General features: G+C 39.4%; 2 protein-coding genes across 5 annotated transcripts in view; one reads left to right on the forward strand and one right to left on the reverse strand.

The window, feature by feature from the left end:
• Window positions 1-1,057: 1,057 nt before the first annotated feature.
• Window positions 1,058-9,014, forward strand: LOC135475259 (uncharacterized). Of its 2 annotated transcripts, none has more exons than XM_064755087.1 (4): window positions 1,058-1,303; window positions 5,876-6,171; window positions 7,141-7,304; window positions 8,791-9,014. In XM_064755087.1, exons 1-4 carry the CDS (start codon window positions 1,101-1,103, stop codon window positions 8,932-8,934), a joined length of 807 nt encoding a protein of 268 aa, XP_064611157.1. In that variant the 5' UTR covers window positions 1,058-1,100; the 3' UTR covers window positions 8,935-9,014. The 2 variants fall into 2 exon arrangements, with proteins under 2 accessions (XP_064611157.1, XP_064611158.1); XM_064755088.1 differs by having other exon boundaries at window positions 7,141-7,289.
• Window positions 9,015-12,410: 3,396 nt separating this feature from the next.
• The window catches only part of LOC135475342 (uncharacterized), a 50,078-nt gene continuing 39,616 nt past the window's right edge, over window positions 12,411-22,872 (reverse strand). For all 3 annotated transcript variants that reach the window (XM_064755198.1, XM_064755200.1, XM_064755199.1), the window contains exons 2-10: window positions 21,762-21,822; window positions 19,079-19,196; window positions 18,181-18,341; window positions 17,677-17,755; window positions 17,318-17,394; window positions 16,834-17,073; window positions 15,529-15,654; window positions 14,830-14,988; window positions 12,411-14,304 (exon numbers count right to left, since the gene is read on the reverse strand). In XM_064755198.1, the coding sequence (XP_064611268.1) occupies window positions 14,000-14,304; window positions 14,830-14,988; window positions 15,529-15,654; window positions 16,834-17,073; window positions 17,318-17,394; window positions 17,677-17,755; window positions 18,181-18,341; window positions 19,079-19,196; window positions 21,762-21,822 (1,326 nt within the window). In that variant the 3' untranslated portion in view covers window positions 12,411-13,999. The remainder of the gene's footprint in view (window positions 14,305-14,829; window positions 14,989-15,528; window positions 15,655-16,833; window positions 17,074-17,317; window positions 17,395-17,676; window positions 17,756-18,180; window positions 18,342-19,078; window positions 19,197-21,761; window positions 21,823-22,872) is intronic.

The raw sequence follows: 22,872 nt of genomic DNA on the forward strand, positions 1-22,872 counted from the left end.
TATAAAATGTTCGCAATTCCCAACGATTTCTAGGGCAGAACTGAAGTTAAATGGTAGACCACATAATTAACAAGGGGAGGCAATTGACTAAAAAAACGAAGTCATTCTAAATACAGGGGCTTGAGTGAATTGAAGGTCGAAACTAAACCCTGGGTGAAACTGAGCCTTCGGTTGTTCACTCAAAGTCAGATACGTGTCAGTAGACACCTGGAAGTCTCGACATTATGTAGATGACGTCTAAAATAACAGCACAATTTTTTCGCCGTCGTCGGTATGTCCCTTTCACAGAATACTGTGTTTTTTGATTGACGGCAGAATGGATTATGTCACTTATTCTGTTATACCTATGACCAGTCTGGTCGATTGAGCTATTTTGTTGTCCATAACATAATATTATGTTACAGTAACATGATCGATTTTAGCATCACCCATAACACAAACTATTATGTTGAATTTAACCGATTAGCTTTAAAAGTGTACACGAGAAGGTCTTGGCTGAATTTATTCAATTGGGCACAGTTGTTAGGTGCATTAGCTAATACTGGTATTAAGTCACATTTTATATCTAAAATTTTAGCCTAACTCAACATTCAATGCAGTTAACAAAAGTCAAAATATAACAAAGGGAAACACACCACCATCCGCAGGTTGCTACCAGACCTTCCCACGTACGGCTGGAGAGAAAGCCAGCATGAGCCGGACTTCAACTCACAGCCAACGCATTGGTGAGAGACTCCTGGGTCATTATACTGGGCTAACCAACTGAGACACCCCCCCCCCCCCCATATTTAATAAACTGGAACTCAATTTGTTTTAGGTTAAGTACAAAATTGAAGACTTGGCTTAAAGTTAAATCTGGTATTAAGTTTTAAACCAGTTTTGAACGACCAGGCCCAGGTAACAGTTAAAACCGTTTGTATTTGTTCACAATCTTCAGTTTAATATTTTACAGCCATTACTTTGTGACATTGATAGTATGTGAACCAACTATAGATAAGCCATGAGATAAGCTCTACTCCACAAAAAAAAATTGGTACGTATTACATCAACGACAGGTGTACAATTTAATTTCGTCAGTCTTACATCAGGTGCTGTCCTAAATGAGTGGTGGTGTAACAGTCAGTTTTTGGTCATCCGTGATCGTCAGCCTAATGGTCAGCGTCCTGGCGGTCTGGAGACCTAAGCCTGGGACGTCCTGGCAATGGCAGCTGAGTGGCGGGAAGATAGATACCCATTACAATGTGGACATGTACGACGTGGATTTGTACGATACCTCATCTAGCGACCTTAATGCATTGAAAGCGTGAGTAAGATAAACACACGACAACATCGACGATAACAATTACGGCAACGATACATTCTTCACATCGCATTAGGGTCAAGTAATACCATCTTATAATCACAATTTTGTTACATGTAGTTACCGTTTTCCATGAGAAGTTATCTTGATGTGTATGTTTTGACGGATTTGTTCGTTTTGTTGTTTATTTGATTCCATACTCAAAACTATTGCTCTTATAAGACGGTGGGGCATTTTTATAGTATAGTAGGGCCTATTCAAAGATTACAATTTCAGCGTAATTACAATCTCAACTGAGGATTGAAACGAGTTAAGACAAATGTCTGCCAACCTGAGACAGCTTTGCGATTTCCAGATTAGATATCAGTAAAGGTCAAAACTGACATAAATTTATGCCCTGACTAAGGGGGCCCGATAAGACCATAATTGTACCATCGTTCCATTGCCCGGCGATGACACGATGATGCGAAGTGATGGCACGATGGCACTATGGTACGATGGCAAAAGGCGATGGTACATCTTATGTGTTATATAAGCGTGTTATCGCTTCGTACCATCGTACCATCGTACGATGGCACAAAACGATGGTACGATGGCCATCATTTCGTGCCATCGTCCCATATCCTCGTGCCATCGTACCATCGCTTCGTTCCATCATGTCATCGCTTCGTGCCATCGTACCTTCCCTTCGTACCATCGTTCGATCGGCCATAAGACAGGTAACGTAGTGCTCATGATGCATACATCTTATTACTATATGGTTTATTTCTTTTCGCCACTCGCCTATATCCAGTTATCTGTAAGATCAGTCATACTCGCAACCTGGATTGTCTGTTGTTAGTGACACGTAACACCACAAAATCAACACATTGATATATTGTACATTTGTGTTATTGCAAGGAAAATGCAGTTAGAATACTTGTCCTAATTCATAATGTTAAACTCTGTAAGCCTGGTTCAACACCAAGAACTCATTGCCTCAGGTAACGTCATAAGTATTCAAACCAAGTGGTATGCTGTACAATGGGCGTGGAGAGTAATTTGCTTTACAATAGCTGCACCAACATGTGGTCAGTACAAATTCCACAAAGTAGCACAGCCTACACTACTTTCTCAGCGAACAGACTACAAATAGAAAATATACAGGAGATTAAATACAAGAGGAGATAAAGTAAAATCCATTTATGAAGGTTATATTATGCTAAACGTATGACCAATATCAAATATGGCAGTGTCAGGAACAGGGTTTAGATTAAAATCGATAGTAGTTTAGGTAACTGGTATCACCCTCCGTCAAAAGATATTAAATCTATGCGTCGAAACAGACATTCGTATACCAGCCGTCAACCATTAAGGACGTTGCGGGTCAATAATCGCAAGGCCGATTCCCAAAATGACGTTTAACACAAACAAGATGACGCCTTTGTTGCAAAGTTAAGCTATAACGTTTCATTTCAGGCTCATGATATTTACAGCATGGTCTTGAAATAGGTGCAGAAATCAGCCAATACGATAGTTCTGTGCGCAGAAAAATTTATGAGTATTCAAAGGAATTTTGTTAGCTCGCCTTACGAAGTATGCGTCGAAACAGACATTCATGTACCAGCAAACAATAAGGACGTTCCAGGGGCCCGTTTCACAAAGCGCACGTAGCGCTACGTCCTCATAACTTCCATGGCGACGTAATACCTACAATGCTGGTCGCCATGGAAGTTAAACGCACGTAACGTTACGTGCCCTTTCTGAAACAGGCCCCAGGTCAATAATAGCAAGGTGCATTCCCAAAACGGCATATAACACAAATCACCAAAGATCTATGAAAGCATATAAAATACGAAAATAGGACGGGATCATACAAAGAGAAGCGGTCAGGAGTTTTCAAGGACGTAGAAGGACGCAAGGTATGCTCTTGGCGACTGAGTGAAATCAGTATTCAAGTCGTGTACCATGGTAGAATATAAGTTGTCGATAATAAAATATGTGTCTCAGTTGCGCTTTGATTGCAACTCTTCACGTATACAAAGTGCTGATCTAATTCAGCACGATGAATATACTCCCCCTAGCCCCGGGTTAAGTGGGATTAGACACAGTCATGAAGCAGATCGCCAGAGTTTCTGAACGCTCTGTCCATATTTACTTACAAGAGAATTATACTCATTGTAAAACTTAAAAAGAAACTTGGAGTGAAGGCGTTTGATGGAATTACCTTGACCCACTAGTTTTTGCAGTAAAAACTTGTGACGTTGATTGAAATCACGCAGGATCTAACAAATGCTACAAGTCCAGATATGTACACGCCACACACAGGACCTTCGGTATATTGCTGTGCAGTAAGGATAATTTACAATGCCAAAATTGAAGCTATCCCTCTTGTAGTAAACTCTGCGAGAGAGGAAACCGTTTTCGGTCTTCGTAAAAATATAGGTCCAGGTAAGATGTGCCATCTGGAGAATCTGTGGTTTCCTTGAAATCCAGAGAAGGTGGGTAAATATCTTTCATAGCCTTTGCTATATATGGATTGTTTAAACCAGAAAATCATCAATATACTGTTGACTGAATGAGAGAGATAGGGTCTGGTGAGGATTACTCATTAATAGTTTCTACATGTAGTCGTATTCATATAGGAACAGATATAGGTCGGCCAAAAGGGGGCACAATTTGATATATGGTTTTCCCGAATTTCACACATATGTTATTAATGTGGAGTTCAAGCAACTCATTAAACATGAAAACATCCCTTGAATGGTAACCCTCGTATGAGTGGAACTGAAGAAGGCTTTGTAGCCTCTGACGTTAACATAGCCGTGACCGGTTTTTTTAAACGCCGAAGCAATTAGTGGTACAATTTTTATCTATTAAATCCGTGTGAGGAATCGTACTACAGAGAGTGGAGAAATCCCTATACGGTATGTATTAGAGCGTCTTGTTCCTCAGTGAAACGTTTAGAGTTTTTAAGTTTCCCAACACAGTTGACGCCTGAATTTTTTGCAATTGCACAATAAAATTTGTTACAAAAAGACTGTACTTCTTGTAGTGCTTTCGTTAAGATAGTTCATACAAGTTTGGTGGTACAGCGTTTTAACCCAGCAATAAATCAAGATTGAATGGGGAATTTATCCATTTTCAGAATACAGTAAAGTTGTGGTATGTGGCTGTGACGGGAAGGTACGGATATGGATGTACTCCTCTGTTTGAGAAAGGATTGATGTTTTTTTTAAATAGTTCCTCCAGGGTATAGGTAGTTATGGAATACGTTGATGTTGCAGCAGTTGTTGTGATATTAAGCCCCTCCACAAGAAACCGATATCGTAATAATTCTTGCACACAAATATAATATTATTAGCGACTTTGTCCGCAGAAACAATAACATACATTGTCTGAAGGTCATCAAGTACCTTTCGCAAGGCAGGATGCTTCAGAACTTGCTTGGCTGTCACATGAGCATTAGTATTGATATGGTGGATTGCATACACAACCTTGATCTTAACAAGCTCAAGCCAAGCGTCAAGGACTGAAGGCTCTACCTTCTCCCGTTTACACCACTTTTTGCCCATCCCCCCCCCCCAAGTATCCAGCTCGCCATTGTATTTTTTAATAATTATATAACGTCATCTAGTTCTTGCCATCGAAATCAGTGTAGAATCAGTGTTCTACCTTCATTTTCTGTGCAAGAATATGGACTTCCAACACATCCATGAGTAGAGCTTGTGTTTTTAGGAGTCACTGACTAAAGGCAGTTTTGGTAGTATGACTTATTTTACAAATAGATGAATACAGGTGACTGGCTAAAAGAAATAGACTATGGTTCCGCTTCCTGTGTGTAAACGCTTAAGGACAAACCCTCGACGCTATACAGATCCATACGGGTATGTTTAAAAATAATTGATCAGTAGCGGAAAATGAAATTAAAGACCACAATGCACTGCTCTGGTCACGTGAGTATTCGTGGGAGGGCGATGGTACGAAGCGATGGCACGAAGTGATGACACGATGCACGAGGCGATGGTACGATGATGGCCTTATCCGGCTTCCATATCTGACGTATAGAAAAGTAAGCACTACAATAGCCTCAAATAAGCTTAGAAGTACACATTAAAGTACACCAATTTTCCTCATTTGCGGTAAATAAGGCATTTTCTCCTTGAGAAAAAGGCATTACGTTACCGACTTGTTTTAGGTGTAGCATTCACAGAAAATCGGTATGGGTATGGGAGAAAGATGCCATATATAGCTCCGTCTTGTATATTGTCTATTTTGATTACACCGAGAACATAGGCTTACCACTGTTCACTCTAAGACACAACAAACGGCACTGAATCTACTCTACAGATTGCTCTGACGTTAGCTTCGGCAAATTTTGATTGGTGGCCCAAACCAACGTCAGAGCGCGCTCAAAGTTAAAACCTGATGCAATTATCTGCACTTGTCAAATATGTCGAAGCTGTCAGTATAGTCGTTTACTTTGAGCATCAAGAAGTAATCTACACTAGGACTACACCGAATTCACTGACTGTTTACATCATTGTATGCGTCTTTAAACTTGATATGTGCTCTCTCTGTTTATGCTCTCTGTAGAGCGGGCAAAATAGTAATCTGCTATTTTTCCGCCGGAACAAAGGAGAATTATCGCAGCGACGCGGGCCAGTTCCCACACGCTGCCATCGGCCACAAGCTCGAAGACTGGCCAGATGAGCACTGGATTGACATCCGCCACCCAATGGTGCGAGAGATCATGAGCAGACGTCTGGACCATGCCAAAACTCGGAACTGTGACGGAGTGGAACCAGACAATGTTGACGGTTACACCAACAACAACGGGCTAGGTCTGCGGGCCAGCGATCAGCTGGAGTATAACAAGTGGCTGGCCGGAGGTAAGCGACAATGAAGACCTGGAAAATTACAAGGAAATATATCTTTATGACTGACAGCTTGATTTACAAGTTAAAAATTTAAGTGCTTGAGAGGAATAATTAAGTTCACGTGTCTTACTAATGATAGGCATACTTACATGTCGGTATGTTGACTTAAGCCTATACCTGTTTTGTACGCTTAACGATGGTTAAATTATTGTGTACTCTCAAAAAGTAATCTGTTAATTTAGCAGACTGTCTGTTGTCTGCGTAATGCTAGAATGCATTCTACTATTACCGCGCGTTTTTCTGTCATATATAATACACAAAACTCTATTAATTCAACAGAAAAATTATATTAGACTAACAGGGTATTATGTCGAATCTGACATAACCTTGTGCTATGACAACAGAATACATTCCGGCATTATTCATACTTTCTTTTAAAATTAACAGATTAATTTCTTTAGTGTATCAGTTCTTCCAGTTAACATAGAGCGCTGTGTATAACATTTTCCAATATATAGGCACACTGCTGTTTCCGTCTTTTTCTTTATGTAAACCTATAAAATGGTCTGATGGGTGTACGTACATTTTACGGCATATTGATGTCTGCTTATCTTTGTAAACCTGTCTGAGTATTTATTTTATTTCCGTGCATTTCCCGTGCCTGTACATCTGATTATTATTTTTCACAACTGATCGGATCGAACTGATTTGAAGGTCTACCACCAACCTGTGGATGGTCGTGGGTTTCTTCCAGCCGACCATATTGCTAGCCACTGTTTTACACTGAACACTGTCGTTTAAGTGAAACATTCTTGAGTACGGCGTAAAACACCAATCAAATAAATAAATAAATTAAATGATTACCCATATCTATGTACATGCGTACATGTGTATATCTATATCTGTAATGTGAAATGTTTGTGTATATCTGTATGTTATGGATATGTGCATGTACAAGTGTGTAAATGTCTACCTCCTCAGAGGCTCATAAGCGAGGTCTGTCGGTTGGTCTGAAGAACGACGTAGACCAGATACATGAGCTGGCTTCATACTTTGACTGGGCTCTGAACGAGGAGTGTGTCAACTATAACGAGTGTGGCAAATACAGTTCCTTTCTGCAGCAGAACAAAGTAAAGCTCTCTTTGGTGAAGGGAATTTATAATATTTCACATGGGTTCTAGTAACTGCTTGGCGAAAGTAACTAGCTAGCAAAGCTACTGAAAGCTGAATAGAAACAATTCTTATCTGAGTAAAACTGTAGACTTCATTTTGGCAAAAACAGATTCTACCCGACCCTCAGTTCACGTGATACAAGGGTGATGAAAGGAGTTATCAACTGAATGAAAACATTTTCATCAAGCTGTGCCCATCTAGGTTACAACAACTTCACACAGACGATTGCTGTTTTCACCTGGGTGGAAACCACAGAAGTGTCTCAAAGAGTCTAAAATTGAGACTAAAAGGGAAATAACTCGTTGTATAAAGCAGACAAATGAAATGGAATAGTTGTCTCCCTTTGATCAAATATACAGGAAGCTATGCGTCAGAATCAAACAAAAGTTAACAAATTGCCAGGCTCCGTTTAAGAAAGTTTATTGTACAGATATTCACATGGGCAGAGATGCTAAGAACGCCTTGGAGCATTCGCGTTTATTTAAGTCATCTGATGAAGGCATTAGTTTCTCGACTATTCTAATTTGCTGCGTGCAACGTGGTATTATATATCTCAGATTTCATGTTGCATCTTAGAGACAGAGTGTATTTATAACTTTCAGACATGCACTAATGTAAGCACGTCGAGTCCATACACTGGGACCTTTTGTCACGAAGAATGTCAGGTAGCGTGCCAGAAATACTGCCAGATAATTTGTCATAAATAATCTGAGCTGGTTTATCAGAATTATAGTCAGATAATTTGTCCAATAGAATGTCAAATATAGTGTCAGTTAGAAAGGATGTTATATAGTTTATCATGTCGGACAGTTTGTCCTGAAAAATGTCAAACATAATGTCGGTTTGTTAGAGAGAATGTCAGAAAGTTTGTCAGAAATAAAGTAAAATAATTTGTCAGGAATAATGTCACTCAGATAGTTTGTCAGATATTATGTCAGACAGTTTGTCAGAAATAAAATTGGTTGGTTAGCGCGCTAGCGCAGCGTAATGACGCAGGAGTCTCTCACCAATGCGGTCGCTGTGAGTTCAAGTCCAGCTCATGCTGGCTTCCTCTCTAGCCGTACGTGGGAAGGTTTGCCAGCAACCTGCGGATGGTCGTGGGTTTCCCCCGGGATCTGCCCGGTTTCCACCCACCATAATGCTAACCGCCGTCGTATAAGTGAATTATTCTTGAGTACGGCGTAAAACACCAATCAAATAAATAAATAAATAAGAAATAAAATTAGACAGTTTGTCAGAAATAATGTCAGATAGTTTGTCAGAAATAATGTCAGATAGTTTGTCAGAAATAATGTCAGATAGTTACTGAGGTTTCTTCCTCTCACAAGCTAGACTGCGGAAGTAGGAGAGTTAATAATACACATTAGTAAATAATACACTTTAGTAAATAATGCACATTAGTAAATAATACACATTAGTAAATAAAATGAGGGGTTTCTGTTCTGTTTTCGTGTCTAGGCTGTCTTCCACACTGAGTATGTTGACCACAAAACACAAGGTGTCAGCAAACAGCATTCCGTCTGTTCGAGCTCTAAACGTCCGCATGGTTTCAGCACGTTGATTAAGGACTGGGATCTGGACTCGTGGAGACTGGCCTGTTGAGGAGATATCACCAAAACTGGCCCATACTGTCAACATACTTCCAGCATGGAAAACAGCCATTATAAAACATAAGATAAAGCATGGTCCTTGTTCCATATTTCGTGTTGTTTTTGTTCTTTGTGTGATTCGTCTCAGTTTCCGTGCATTTGGAAATTTAGCACCAAAGTTGTTTGTATTCATTATTGTAGCCAGAAATAGATGTTACATGTGTAACTTATAACCGAGATTTACGGGGAGGGGAGGGTTGGGCGGGAGAGGTCGGGATTCTTTCCTTCCGAAAATGAAGGAAACGTCAATGAAAACAACGTCAAAAAGCAGCTATATTGTTTTTTTTTTTACTTCATATTTTAAAGTTAGTCTTAAAGAACCACTTCACTCCGGTTTACCCTAAGCACTCCGGTTTCCTCCACCCTACTAAGACTAATATATCACGTGTCAGTGACGTCACAAACCCTATTTCGTCCAAAACACCGCATTTCATTCTAAAAATAGCCCATTTGCGTTGATGAGCTGACATTACTCAACAAGAATTCTTGCTAAATGTTACAGTAGAAAAACTGGATTTCACATGATCACGCGTATCTCCCATTTTAGAATTTAGCCATTTGGTGGTATTCATGGTATTCTTACACTTAAGGTTTAATGATTTACCCTAGGTACTCCGGTTTACCTCAGGCACTCCGGTTTTACCTAACCACTCCGTGTTACCCTAGGCACCTTGGTTTACCCTAAGCACCTTGGTTTACCCTAGGCAACCCGGTTTACCCTTGGCACTCCGGTTTACCCTAAGCACTCCGGTTTACCCTAAGTACTCCGGTTTCCTCCACCCTACTAAGACTGATTTCCGTCGAAGAAGTGAAAAAATATTTAGTATGGTGTTAAATAAAAATCAGATCAGTTTACCATCAGAGGTCCTCTGGTTCAATCCTAGTGCATTTGACGTTTTGTTTGCGCTTCAAACTGACTTTCGATGTGTGCCTAACTGTTTACGATAGCTCAGTTGGTAGAGTGTCTACTTCGGGGGCGGTATATCAGGGTGAAGCATGGGTCTGGTCACACCTAGGACCTTAAAAGATGAAGCTGTAGCTTCCTCGCTTGGCGTTCAGCATGAAGGAGATAGTGTAACGACTGGTTGACCCGTAGCACTATAATGGCTCGGGTGGGGCCGCTTACTTACCTTCGGTAAGTCGTCTCAGTGAAGTAGCACTAGATAAAAGAGTGTCGGAAATCCGTTCTGCAACAAGGAGGCACATTGCATGCACTCTTTGCACTCACTGAAAAATTACAACGTTAAACCCTAAACACTCACTCGCTCACTCGATGTGTTCTGCAGATTGTATGTCAAGATCAGAGGAACTGTCCGCGGCGCATGAAACAACACTGTGTTAGATATATACCTGTGCTTCTCCAACCATAACACTTACCGCCATCGTACACAGTGTGGCGTTAAACAACAAACTGTAAATAAACCCTCTGTTATACTAGAGGCCTATTTCACACAGCGCAGAGTTACTAAAGGCAATTTTTAGTCCATAACCAATCTTTATTTTCCAAAAGTGTATAGAAACTCCGAAAAAGCTGAGAAATTACATATCTCACGTTTCAATATTTCGGTAAAATTTTATTTGTCATGTTCAATACTCTGTCGAAACATTAAATATTTGGAGACAAATCCTAAGAAAATGTCTCAGAATATTGAAATGTTAAAAATGCGACGACTCCGTCTTTTTTCGGAGAATCTATGGTTTTATACGATGCTAAGCTCATTTGTGGATCAACAATATCCTTGTTTTTCATCCGACGCATTGTACGAAGATTTTTGCAGAACAACAATAAGCAGTACTTGGCCGTCATATGATTGAAAAATTGTGAAGTATGACGTTAAACCCCAAGTACTCACAAACTCACTCCAGTACTTGGTATATAGTAGTTTTTTATGATAATTCGTCGGGCGTCTGTCACACTGTAAAAAGCCACAGACACAAAAAGGGTATAAGCCAACCTCGCCTCCATTACATAAAGATATAAATGACACGCAACAACAATGCGATAAAGCGATCATTAATCATTTATTTACCAATGAACAATCTTATAACGATAAACTGAAGTTGTGCAAAACATGCAAATTATGACAACGAAAGAGACGAAAGAGAATGTTTAATGTTCGTATAATGCATTGAAATGAAAAACGATATAAAGAAAAACTGTTTATTACACACATATTATTGTATATATTATTAACTGAATCACAAAAATGTTTGATATAAAGATGTTATCTTGTTCTTTTGTCGTTGGCAACTGTTACTTTAGGAAAGAAAAAACTTGCCAAGAATTAAATATTAAAATCCCCCTTTCTGCCCCCCTCTCTCTCTTTTTGTGTTATAAAGATGAATTCATATGTAACAGCATTGTACATTGTTACAATCATAATCACGTGTCCTTAACATTTGGCGATCTGGATTCGTAGGCGTCACGCTAATTACAGCCGGATTAAGACGAATGGACGTGTATATATATATATATATATATATATATATATATATATATATATATATATATATAGCCGATGACCATTTAGAGCCGATGTTACAGAGTAAGGCTCAAAATCCTCAAAAGATATTACTCTGTTGAAGTCTTGGCGTTCATTTAACGTTGTGGAATGTGAAGTGTAAAACTACGTCTCATGGGTATATACATTTCGGCGTCCAACGCCCTTGACGCCATTCTGAAATGTCGAAACCATAAAATCTCACTTACAGAACGACGAAACATGAAAACAAACATCCCTTTTTTAAACTATGTATACAAAACACTTAGACGTCGGAACAATGCGCTTATATATATTTTGATGAAAGGAAAAAAAAACATCAAACAAAATCCGATTAAAAGGACAAGATTTCAGCAAATGCTTCGCAGTTATCATAAGTGGGAATAAAACTTATTTGTATGATGAGTTCTATAAAATTTGTGTGATTCTTGGCGTTGCATATGAATGTCACTATTCTCAGCCTCGTTATGACGGTGACATTACTAATTTATCTAGAAACAGCAGGAACCGAACCTGAATAAGCCTAAATTGCAGATTTTCTTAGTGAGAGGATAACAAAATCGCAGTCAATTACCCTAATGAATATTAAAGAAAAAAGTCTACTTCAAAAACGACAAACGATGAGAGGATATTTTAATGAGCAGGTTTTCTATTTTCATGGTGGTGGAACAGCTATCTACATGGTAACAAGAATAACAAATATACTCTCATAGTTCCCAATATGCCAGAAATGATGTGCTCCGAATAATGATCGCGTTAAAGATCAAGGCCATTTAAATTAAACGAATATCGCCACAAGATAAAAATGAAAGAAGAAGCACCGTAAAATTTTGTATATTTATGTACATTAACTTTCGTTACATCGCTAAAACATTCTACATAACTTAGGCAATTGAAATATTTTCAAACTATAGAAGGGCACAAATATTCCGAAAGAGGGCTGCTGAGAAACATAAGGCTACGCGGACAGAGTTGTCTCCCTTGAGCTACATGCGTAGAACTACCTTTTACTATTGTAGAACGTGACAAATTCGCTCTAGGACAAGCCCTGGTTTCTGTCTTGCAATAGAACTTAAGAAGTGATTAAGCAGGGGTGTAGGGCTCTGAACCCAGTTGTTGAGGGCCTGATTTTGTCATATGATCTGCGCACACACGTGTTCCTTTTTTGGAAAAGGAAGACGAAGGAATTTACCGATGTCACCCATAAACAGCACTGCATGCTAGTGTTGTATTTAAAACTTTTGTCACTTTGATTTTACCTTATTGTTCATGACAAATACGGCGATATTGTATCAGTTTATACCAACCTGACTTGGACCATACGATATTTTCAGGAATCAGGATTCCTGTTACTTGCACCGAAGCAAAATGAAGTTAAAGTCAACCTGCATAACTTATCAGAGTTAAAATCAAATTAAAATAGAACCTGAACCTGCTTTCCGCAGATCCTGTTCTGAAAGGCAAGGCTCATTGTACACGCAATCTCACCGGCTGCTAGGAATGGCCGGGATAATAAATGACAGCGAATCAAAGTTCTAAAATATGTATGAGAGATATTTCATACTTTCCCCCACATATATGTGGATATCCACTTATTACCACCCCATCAATACTATCATCCGTGTGTAGAAACTTGCTGACATAATATTTATATTTGTACAATTAAAATAAACTCTGTAATCAGTAAAATGGGTCACAACTGAATACAAAGTTCAGAGACACTTTGGTAAGAACATAATCGTACATCACACACTTTTTTTACAGCAGGAACATTACACGATAGCATTTCACGATGTTTCTGAGTCTTCCACCACGTTGTCAATACAATTCGTAAGCCACATGGTGTCGGGAATCCCATCTAAAGCTTACTTCCAAAAAAATGACGTTCTAATTAATGTTTGCCTTCAACCCTTCACAGAATTTGAAAGTTAAATTGGCCTTTCACTTCATTTGACAAGAAGCTGAGCCATACACCTACATCATGACAAATCCTGTGAGTTACACTGGCGCCTCCGATATCAGACATCTTCAAAAGCATCTATCGTAAAAAAAACAAACTTCAGAGAGCTTAAATTTGTATGATGGTCTTACGTATGAACTGTGGTACCAATCAGAAGCCCGCAGTTCTCGTCAACACACCATTCTGGAAGACTTCTCAATGGCGCACTGGAAACAAAATGGCTTCTGCACTCTCCATTATACGATAAGGCTTACAATCACAGTTGACCAGTTTGGGATATGAAGAAGGGTTGCACTGTAACACACTCTTGCTTATCACGACAATGAGGGCTGCTAAAACAAGCCCAAAAGTAAAATGGCGTATCCACTATATCAATGACGCCCATGAAAGACAACCGCATCTTGTTCTCAAGCTCTCTCCACAGGCGGGGTAATCCACAAACGAGAATGTTCAGGTTAAAAATCCACACTTATTAGCCCGTCATCCATTATGTTACTGAAACTACTCAGACACTCCTGTCATTATGTATGCGAGAAATATGGGAATGAAACAACTAATCATGAGCTCGCTTGTATCGGAACTGATTCCTGTCTGTCCAATGGCGAGCTTCCAGCCATAATCGGCGCGCTCGGTTGTAATGGGCCGCTGGAATTGCCTTCACTGTTATCGTCATCGTCGTTGTTAGCCCTGCCTTCATCCAACAAAGGTTTCACAGTTCTAAGATTTTCATTGTTTTTCCCATTCATGGATATCTGAGAATTGTTCGCCCTCCTTTTCGTGCAAGGCAACAGTGACGTGAAATGGAATGCCTTCTTATCGCCCCCATTATGATAGCGAGACGGAATGTCAACACCGATGTCACCTGTAAAAACATGAATAGGTAGACATAATAAGTGCAAGAGTTTTGGTATTTAAGTGGAATTGTTTCATAATATGCATATTTTAACATCGCCTCTTGCTCTTAATATTTCATGCAAAGCTGGGTCCGGTTTCAGAAAACTTCATAAGTTCAATCAACTGATTACGTCGATAGTGTTTTGCCATGCCAGTTCAACACGAAGTGCTTCTCGACAAAACTTAAATCAAGCACTTCAGAAGTATTATGCTGCTTAGCAAAACACTTTTGATTAAGCAAAATAACTTAAGAAGTTTCATAAAACCGGGCACAGGCTTATATAATTACCCGTTAGGGTCACATTTTACGTCGACAACAGCAAGATACAACATAGATCATACAAAAGTAGGTAGCTTCAAAACAAAGTTTGTTATTTTGCTTATTTAGCATTTTGGAATGCATGGCATTATTCCATTAATCCCCGAGTGAGGCACCCCACTTATTAAGCCTCCACACACCGCCTTCTCCCCGTAAGATCAAGTGATTACCCACCTGCGTCTGTATTCACTCTTCTGCAAATGTCCAGTACGATATCTTCTCTGGATATATTCCTTAAAGATCGCAGCAGAGCAGCAATAGCCTCCGGACAGTTATCTTTCCAGTCGTGCCATTCTTTGAGGTAACCTTTGACCTCCTCTGGATGTGGCACATCTACAACCATGTCAGTATATTGGTGTATTTGATTGTGTTTTATGCCGTGCTCCAGAATATTTCACTTATACGACCGCGGGAATGTCAGTATAAAAACAATCGTGAGCATTTGTTGACTAACAGCCTGTACTGAATGGTGTAATAAAGGCCAGTTTTTTTTTTTTGTTTGTTTTTAATTGGTTATAACACTTCCGTCACAGATTATGTAGAGTCACAGGTTAAAGTTTGCGTACAATGGACGGTTTCATGTACACCGTTGTAATCCATGTGCATACCCCATTTGTTCATATACTTTGAACCAAAAAGCGAAAAAATAAATTCATGGGGTTTATGTTTAAGGTTTAAGGTTAATTGGTAATGATTTTTATTCAAATGGACAATATTATAATTTAATGTATTTGAGTTTTGTTTTGTTGTATTTAATAATTTTTCCATTTTGCGAGTGAAGTCAGGTTTCATCGTGGAACAATCTATAAAAAGCTGCAGAACATGGCATAATCTCGGCCACGCGCGATTCCAAACGCCCTAGCAAATGCTTACCTTTGTATGTTTGAACGATGACCTCATATTTGCCTGTTTTGGGGTGATGTCTGAATAAATCCTGGGCCAGCGCCCAGTTTTGTCTGCCTATTGTCATCTCTACTCTCCTGTCACATAACTGAGAAGCTGTGAACATAAAGTAATGAGTACATGACATAAAAAACACAAGGCATTCAGAGAACACCGGTAGCCCGACTGATAGAGCAACTTGTACAAATGTATAATGTTCAGGTCATGGAACACATTCATATAATGACCTCTAAACCCCCAAAAATTGAACGATTGACGCTGTCATATACAGATATTATCTTCTAATTATACAGTGCTAAAATCTTGCCAATACATCAACGACAAAGACCAAAATTATTATACTGTTACAACTATCACTGTTCATCATATGCGTAAGGAATGCCAAGGAATGCCAAGCAGTGACTTTTCTATGTTATGGAGTTGTAAATCATTGTGGTGGTAAAAGACACTGTGGAGAATTAGTGCACAACTTTACCACAGAGGTCTTTGATATGCGAACTGCATTTGGCAATCCATGTACAATGGGAGGCAATTGCAACCCTGTGAACGGCTGAGCAAAATGTTGGGCCATCAGGTAAAAGATTTCCTTCCATATGCAAATCGCTACCGATGATTGGTTATCTGTGTACTATGAGTGGCCACTGCAACCCTATGATTGGCCCAAAACTTTAACCACATTCGACACCGACAGCATTTACTGTGTCAAGGTTATTTCATCAAAGACCTTCACCCAAAGTTTCTTAGGTTTTACAATGAGTATAATAATTCTCTTGTAAGTAAATATGGACAGAACGTCTCTGGCAATCAAAAAAAGAAAAAAAAACAGTTCCAGTCTAAGCGAAGTTGAGATACACATTTTGTTATCGACAACTGATATTCTACCATGGTACACGATTTGAATACTTATTACACTCAGTCGCACAGAACATACCTTACATCTTTCCTACATCATTAAAAACTGTTGACCGCTTCTCTTTGTGCGATTCCGTCACATTTTCGTATTTTATATGTTATCTTAGTTCTTTGGTGGTTTGTGAAATACGGCGTTTTGGGAATTGGCCTTGTGATTATTGACCTGGAACTTCCTCATAGGTTGATGGCTGGCGCACGAATGTCTTTTTCGACGCATAGATTCTGATTCCCCTCTTACAATACCTCTCCAAGCTAACAATACACACGAAATTTCTGCGCTCAGAACCATCATGTTAGTTGATCACGTATTTCAAGACCATGCTGCTGCTTTCATGGGCCAGAAATTAAACGTTATATGCTTACCTTTGCGACAAAAGACGTCATCTTTCTTTGAGAATTCTACGATTTTGCTAATGGCGGTGTCTATCGTTTCTCGTGGAATCTCCGCGTCCACGAGATGTCGGAGGGCTCGCTTCCGGCGCCGATATCTCAGAATACAGAACACGAACAAAAGGATGAGGAGGACGCACACGACGATCACTGGCAGGATGATTTTCAGCAAGTCCTGGTCTCGCCCTAATAAGCTGTCACAAGTCTTCACGTCTGCAGGATAGCAGACAAATATATGATATATATACTGGATGATATATATATACTCTACTCTATAACTGAACACGAATGAATGACACAGCTTAACGTAACTTCGGAAATATTGTAGCCACATCATGGCGAGTATATCACCTTGAAAATACAAACGCACTTACATTCAGTTAGCCGCTGGAGAGCGATAGAAGAAAATATAGAAATATACAGTGGGTAAATGTTTGTGAAATAAGTACGTGCTTACCTTCCACGAAAGGTCCACATTCTGTATCAAATGTACCATTGCTCTTCCGGACGGTGCACCTACTTTCCTTTTCGCAACTGAAAGTAAAACGAAATGATATGAATTGGTAGCTGATTAAGTTAATCATATTAAATAGCCGAAGCATACCGTGCATGTATTTATGCAGTATTCAAACCAAGCATGATCGACATATATATATGCGTATATCAACAACATCATCAGCCAAATGCTGAAACAACTGGACGCTTTGACGCACTTGTTCCCTTACAGCTTAACGAGCACTTTAAATAAAATCCCCTTTCTAGCAGGCCCCAAACGTTTTTATTAGGTTTTAAATGTTTGCAGACAGGAATACTCACTCTGTTAATGGCATACATCGTTGGCTGTTGTCTTTCCTATCAGAGTACATGTTTTTGTCAATACACCGATCACACTGTCCTGAAAAGGATGATATAAAACAACCGTTAACCCAGCATAAGGGCATCTTAATGCATTCTACTCCGAGTTTCGTGGTCTGAAGATGAACACACCTGTTTCTAAACTACAATTTGTCCGCCAGTGAATGGTCAAGAGGAGTATTATATGAGCTCACGTTTTACCGCCGAAATTTATATTTTGCATTTTCTTACAATTCTTACGTTAAAAAATACGAAAGGAATAATTCACATCGTTATTCAAAAAAAGTACATAACATGAATAAAAAGCAGACGCAGTCATATCCTTGGCAAATCCAGTCTTATCTCTTTACATCTTGTCTAAAAGTGGTTGTCTGGTATTGTTGAGAATTTCATGTATCGTATCGGCCATGTCAGCTGATCACACCCACACAGATCAAACTCATATCGATAACAACGCAGGCTTACCATAAGTTCCCTGTCCGAAACCCTTATCACATATTTGGTTGGGCACGCATGCACGCTGGTCATCTCCTTCAAAGTGATGGGTCTTCACACAGCTACATTCAGCGTCCTTGATCGTGTTTCCAAAGTCCTTGTACTCCATGTACGGCTGCTCACAGAGGCGACTGAAAGGTTCATTTTTTCACGATATAACTTCTTTTCAATTGCTGTAAACACGTCTGTATGTAATGTTAAATAAAAAAATGTAACTTATAGTGATTGATAGGCAGCCTGATATATAATTACTTGTATTCTCATTTATAAACATTTAAAAGACTGCTGTAAGTATTTTTGCTTCTGTGACGTCGTGTTTGTGGCGGCGATCATGTTTACGGTTATAGTCCTGTTTATTGTGGTAGTCGTGTTTATCGTGGTAGTCAGGTGGTTATCAGGTTTATGGTGGTAGTCGTGTTTATCGTGGTAGTTGTGCTTATGGTGGTAGTTGTGTTTGTGGTGGTAGTCGTGTTAATGGTGGTTACCCGGTTTATGGTAGTAATTATGCTTATATTGGTACCGTGGTCATGTTGCTGTCGTGTTTATGGTAAAAGTCGTGTTTCTGGTGGTAGTCATGTAAATGGTGGCAGTCGTGTTTCTGGTGGTAGTCATGTAGATGGTGGTAGTCATGTAAATGGTGGTAGTCATGTAAATGGTGGCAGTCGGGTTTATGGTGGTAGTCATGTAAATGGTGGCAGTCGGGTTTATGGTGGTAGCCAAGTTTATGGTTGTACTCAGGTTTATGGTGGTAATCATGTACATGGTAGTAGCCAGGTTTATGGTAGTAGCCAGGTTTATGGTGGTAGTCAGGTTTATTGTGGTAATCGTCTGTATGGACAGGGTAGACCGATCTGTTTCATGAACTTACGTCAGGCGGCATTTGTCTGGGTATCTGTTCTCATCTGGTTGGAACGTTCCCTCGGGGCACTGTTGGCAAAGCTGCCCATTCTCCCCCGCAGCGTCCACGCAGTCCTTCATGTAGTGACCTATGGGGAACAATAACAATGCACAAGGACAACAACGACAATCTAACACGTAAGATCATCAAACATTCTATTTATGTTAGAAATTCATAAAAGTCGTTTTCACCAAACGTAAGGTCTCATTTTTAAAAGGTTTTCGCATGACATCGAACTGCACAAAACAGAACGTTTTAATCCAGATTTAGAAGTTAAGAAAATATACGATTATAACACTCACTACCCTTTTGTAAAACTACACTAATTTTAAAACTGTGAAAAAAGCCTTGGTAAAGAGGTTGTTCTGAATAAGAAAGAGCTCGCTTCGGAAATTTCCATAGTATTTGGTGAATATTCTCTCGACAAGCCCCTTATGTGATAATTAATCCTAACACTCTTCAGTTGAAAGCGGTCTCTAATGACCAGTCACTATTTTACCACGAATAACATATGGTACGGGATACCATGGACTTAACGAGTGGTCACTAGATGGCGAAAACGCGGTGACAGGGCGCGAGGAAATGGTGATCACTCCATATGTCGGCCATAAATTGCTACTCTTTCTGTCTATTACGCCAACGAAGCAACCAGGTAATGATAGACTCAACCATGGCTGAGCCATTATTAGACAATTCCACCGTCGGGCAGTCCATAGTCCTCTCTCAGTGTAAGCAGGTCCCTGGAAACCCCGCAATTTTCCCAAGACGCCCATCCACACATCATGGCTGCTGCAACTCAAGTCCGTTATTATCCAGCCAATGGATCGGGACTTAAACCTCAGAATTACACAGAGCACATATCATCGCCATGATAAAACCCGTCATTACCAAAGCCCCCAAAGTTTCCTTAAAGCCCGTCTTTGTAAAAATTACACAGGCTTCAGAACATGGCCAATGCGCTGGAGCTCATTTTCGTACTCTCGTTGGCACATATACTTTTTTGCTTTGCTACACAATAGCACCTTGAGTATGATTGTGTCCAACACAACGTTCTGCGTTACAGAGCACTGACTTTACTTTTGCAGCCGTTTGATCATTAAGTCAACGAGATCAGGTGCAAAACTGTGACTATCGCCAATTTGTCTGTATCTGACGTTGTCTTTGTTCCAGTGCAAGGCTCGGAAACTAAACAAAATTATAGGTTATCACAGATTGTGTTTCCTGGCAAATGTGCGGATTACGATACAGTCTTGTCTAAAAAAAGCTAGAATAAGATAATAAGATTTGTATATGGAAACGAGTCTCTCTCTCATAACAAACCATTATAGATGTGTCACCATGACAACCGGATATTTGTGTGGTCAACCAAACATTCCGCACACAGTGTACGGCGGGGTGTGCGTGAATCAAGCGGCAGTCCGTAGTATCGAAGACCCTGTGAACTTGTGACAACACAGTATAGACAGGATTAGATTTTCCTTCTTCTTCAAGTTGTTCAAAATTGAACTTAATCCCGGTATTAACGATAATCCAGACTAAAGTGCCATTTGCATTGTACTGGGATGAGACTTGTATTCAGATTTAAGCCCGGATTAACTTTAATACACTTTTGAACAACTGGTAACTTGTGATTATTTTCGTCTTTACACATAAAGAAGAGAACCAAGACAAAGCTTTGCGAATTAAGTTTACTTAATGGGGATTTTTTTCCAGTAAATCAGTTGATGTCCTATTATGTAACAGTTCAAGAAAACCCACAAGATCATTCATAAAATCTGGAAATTGATCCAGCTTTGGCTGCAGTACATTTCAGGTCCTTTAACATGTGTAAATCACACATATTCTTTACTCGTGGAAAAGATCTGTTTTCTGGTAAGATGAAGCAGCACGGATTACTCTTGGTAGGAATAATACAAGACAGCTGTTCTATGTGATCATCTCAAAATCGGTTTACAAGGAAGAAAAATACATGTATCAGAGCAGGTAAACAGGATTTTCTGGCCGGTTGCTTTCCCACAGCAATCCCCCACTCAGCATCTATTATAAAACACAACAAGTGGAGTCTACTGTGATGAGGAAAACACATGCTGCCGGTACTCGGAGTGAGCAGTGAGGTTTTTTCATCGTGACCTACATTTCTTGACAGACATCCTAATGTTCAGGTCAACAAGATGGCGTGTTTGGAATTCTAGTTTGGAGAAGGTGTCATAACTGAAGACGTCTTCATCAATACGCATGTCCAGAGGTGTAGCTTAGAAAACTAGGCCAAGTCAAGGCTTACTGCTGCAGATGAGCTGGGACATGATTGAAAAGTTACACATGTACATGTTTCATGAAAAATAATTTCCTGTTTTCCGTTCATTTTCTTCTCAAAGCGTTTAATATTAAGAGGGATAATAATAATACTTAATACGTAATACGCTTAAGCCTCACGGCTTTTGGGGGGAGGGCAGAGTCGCTAGTTGTTTTCAATAAATCAATTTAAGTACAAACTAACACGCGTGAGAAAAGATAAAATAAATGGGCTGCGAACAAATGAATGTGTCGTTTTAGTGAGCTACTCAAAATTTCTGTGATTTCTAAAAATTTAGATGAATTGTATTTTCTAATTCCTCTCCATTTACGCTTTATATTCGCACTCAGGACTACTTACCAGGTGGACATATTTCTAGATCCTGAACACATCGCGGATCCGATGCACGCGCCATATGAATCTGAAACATCAAAAGTAAAGCGCTGTAAGTATAAGAAACTAAAGCCCCAGGTGATGTTTAATTCTTGAGATGAATAATTAAATATTGACAGTATAGAGAATGCATACATTTGCAAGCATGTCGCCTGTCCGTGCCTGTCAAATATGTATGATGCTTTAATAATCATCAATATTTTAGTGTCATACAGGAAACAATTTAGACGCCCCTCATTGGCCAGGTTGTTATCTACGTGTATCCTTTGGTTTAATAAAGAAACGGCGCTACTCAGTGATTCACAAAGGATTTAGTTGGATGAGATTGGGTTATAAACTAGCGTCAAACGCCAAACAACCACCTCTCTCTGAGTTTTACACGAAAGTTACTAACGGTAACCATAAGACACGTCGACTGAAGCGCACAACCAAGAGGAAATCTCGGTCAGCCACTAAATGTAGGGCGCAGGTCATACATCGATTTCTAATCAGTTTTCTTTTCATCTCGCCTAAAGACGATATTCAACCCACCTTTTGTCAACCATGAATATTCATACCGTAACATCTTCATCACGTGATATGTGTCCTGGCCCTGAACTAATAGCCTACAGGGGTCAATTTCACTTTCACAAATCTGCACTACGCATGCGCAACACTTTCAAATTTATTTCACATTCTTATTTGTGATGTTTAGGTCTGATACATATTACTCAATCATAATATCTTATCAATACACCTGTATTACGGGTATGATTACCAAGTCAAAGTTATCAGAAGATGTAAAACAATCGTTTTCAATATAATCATGAACTTGTGTTGTTAAACTTCAGCACCAGCATTCTCAACAATTTTGACATGTTTGGTTTTTAATACATGATGTCAAAGAGATAAGTTAAACTATGAGAAAGATACAGAACTATAAGATTACACACATGAACCACGATAATCTAACCATCAAGGACTTATCCTACTAAACAGTACTCCACCATGTTACGTTTCCTTCATATATTATAAAAACAAAGCCTTCGTCATCTGTCACTGTGCCTCCATGAAGACGTAGAAAGGTAAATTAGCAGCA

Source organism: Liolophura sinensis, chromosome 9, assembly GCF_032854445.1.
Source record: "Liolophura sinensis isolate JHLJ2023 chromosome 9, CUHK_Ljap_v2, whole genome shotgun sequence".
NCBI lineage: Eukaryota > Metazoa > Mollusca > Polyplacophora > Chitonida > Chitonidae > Liolophura > Liolophura sinensis.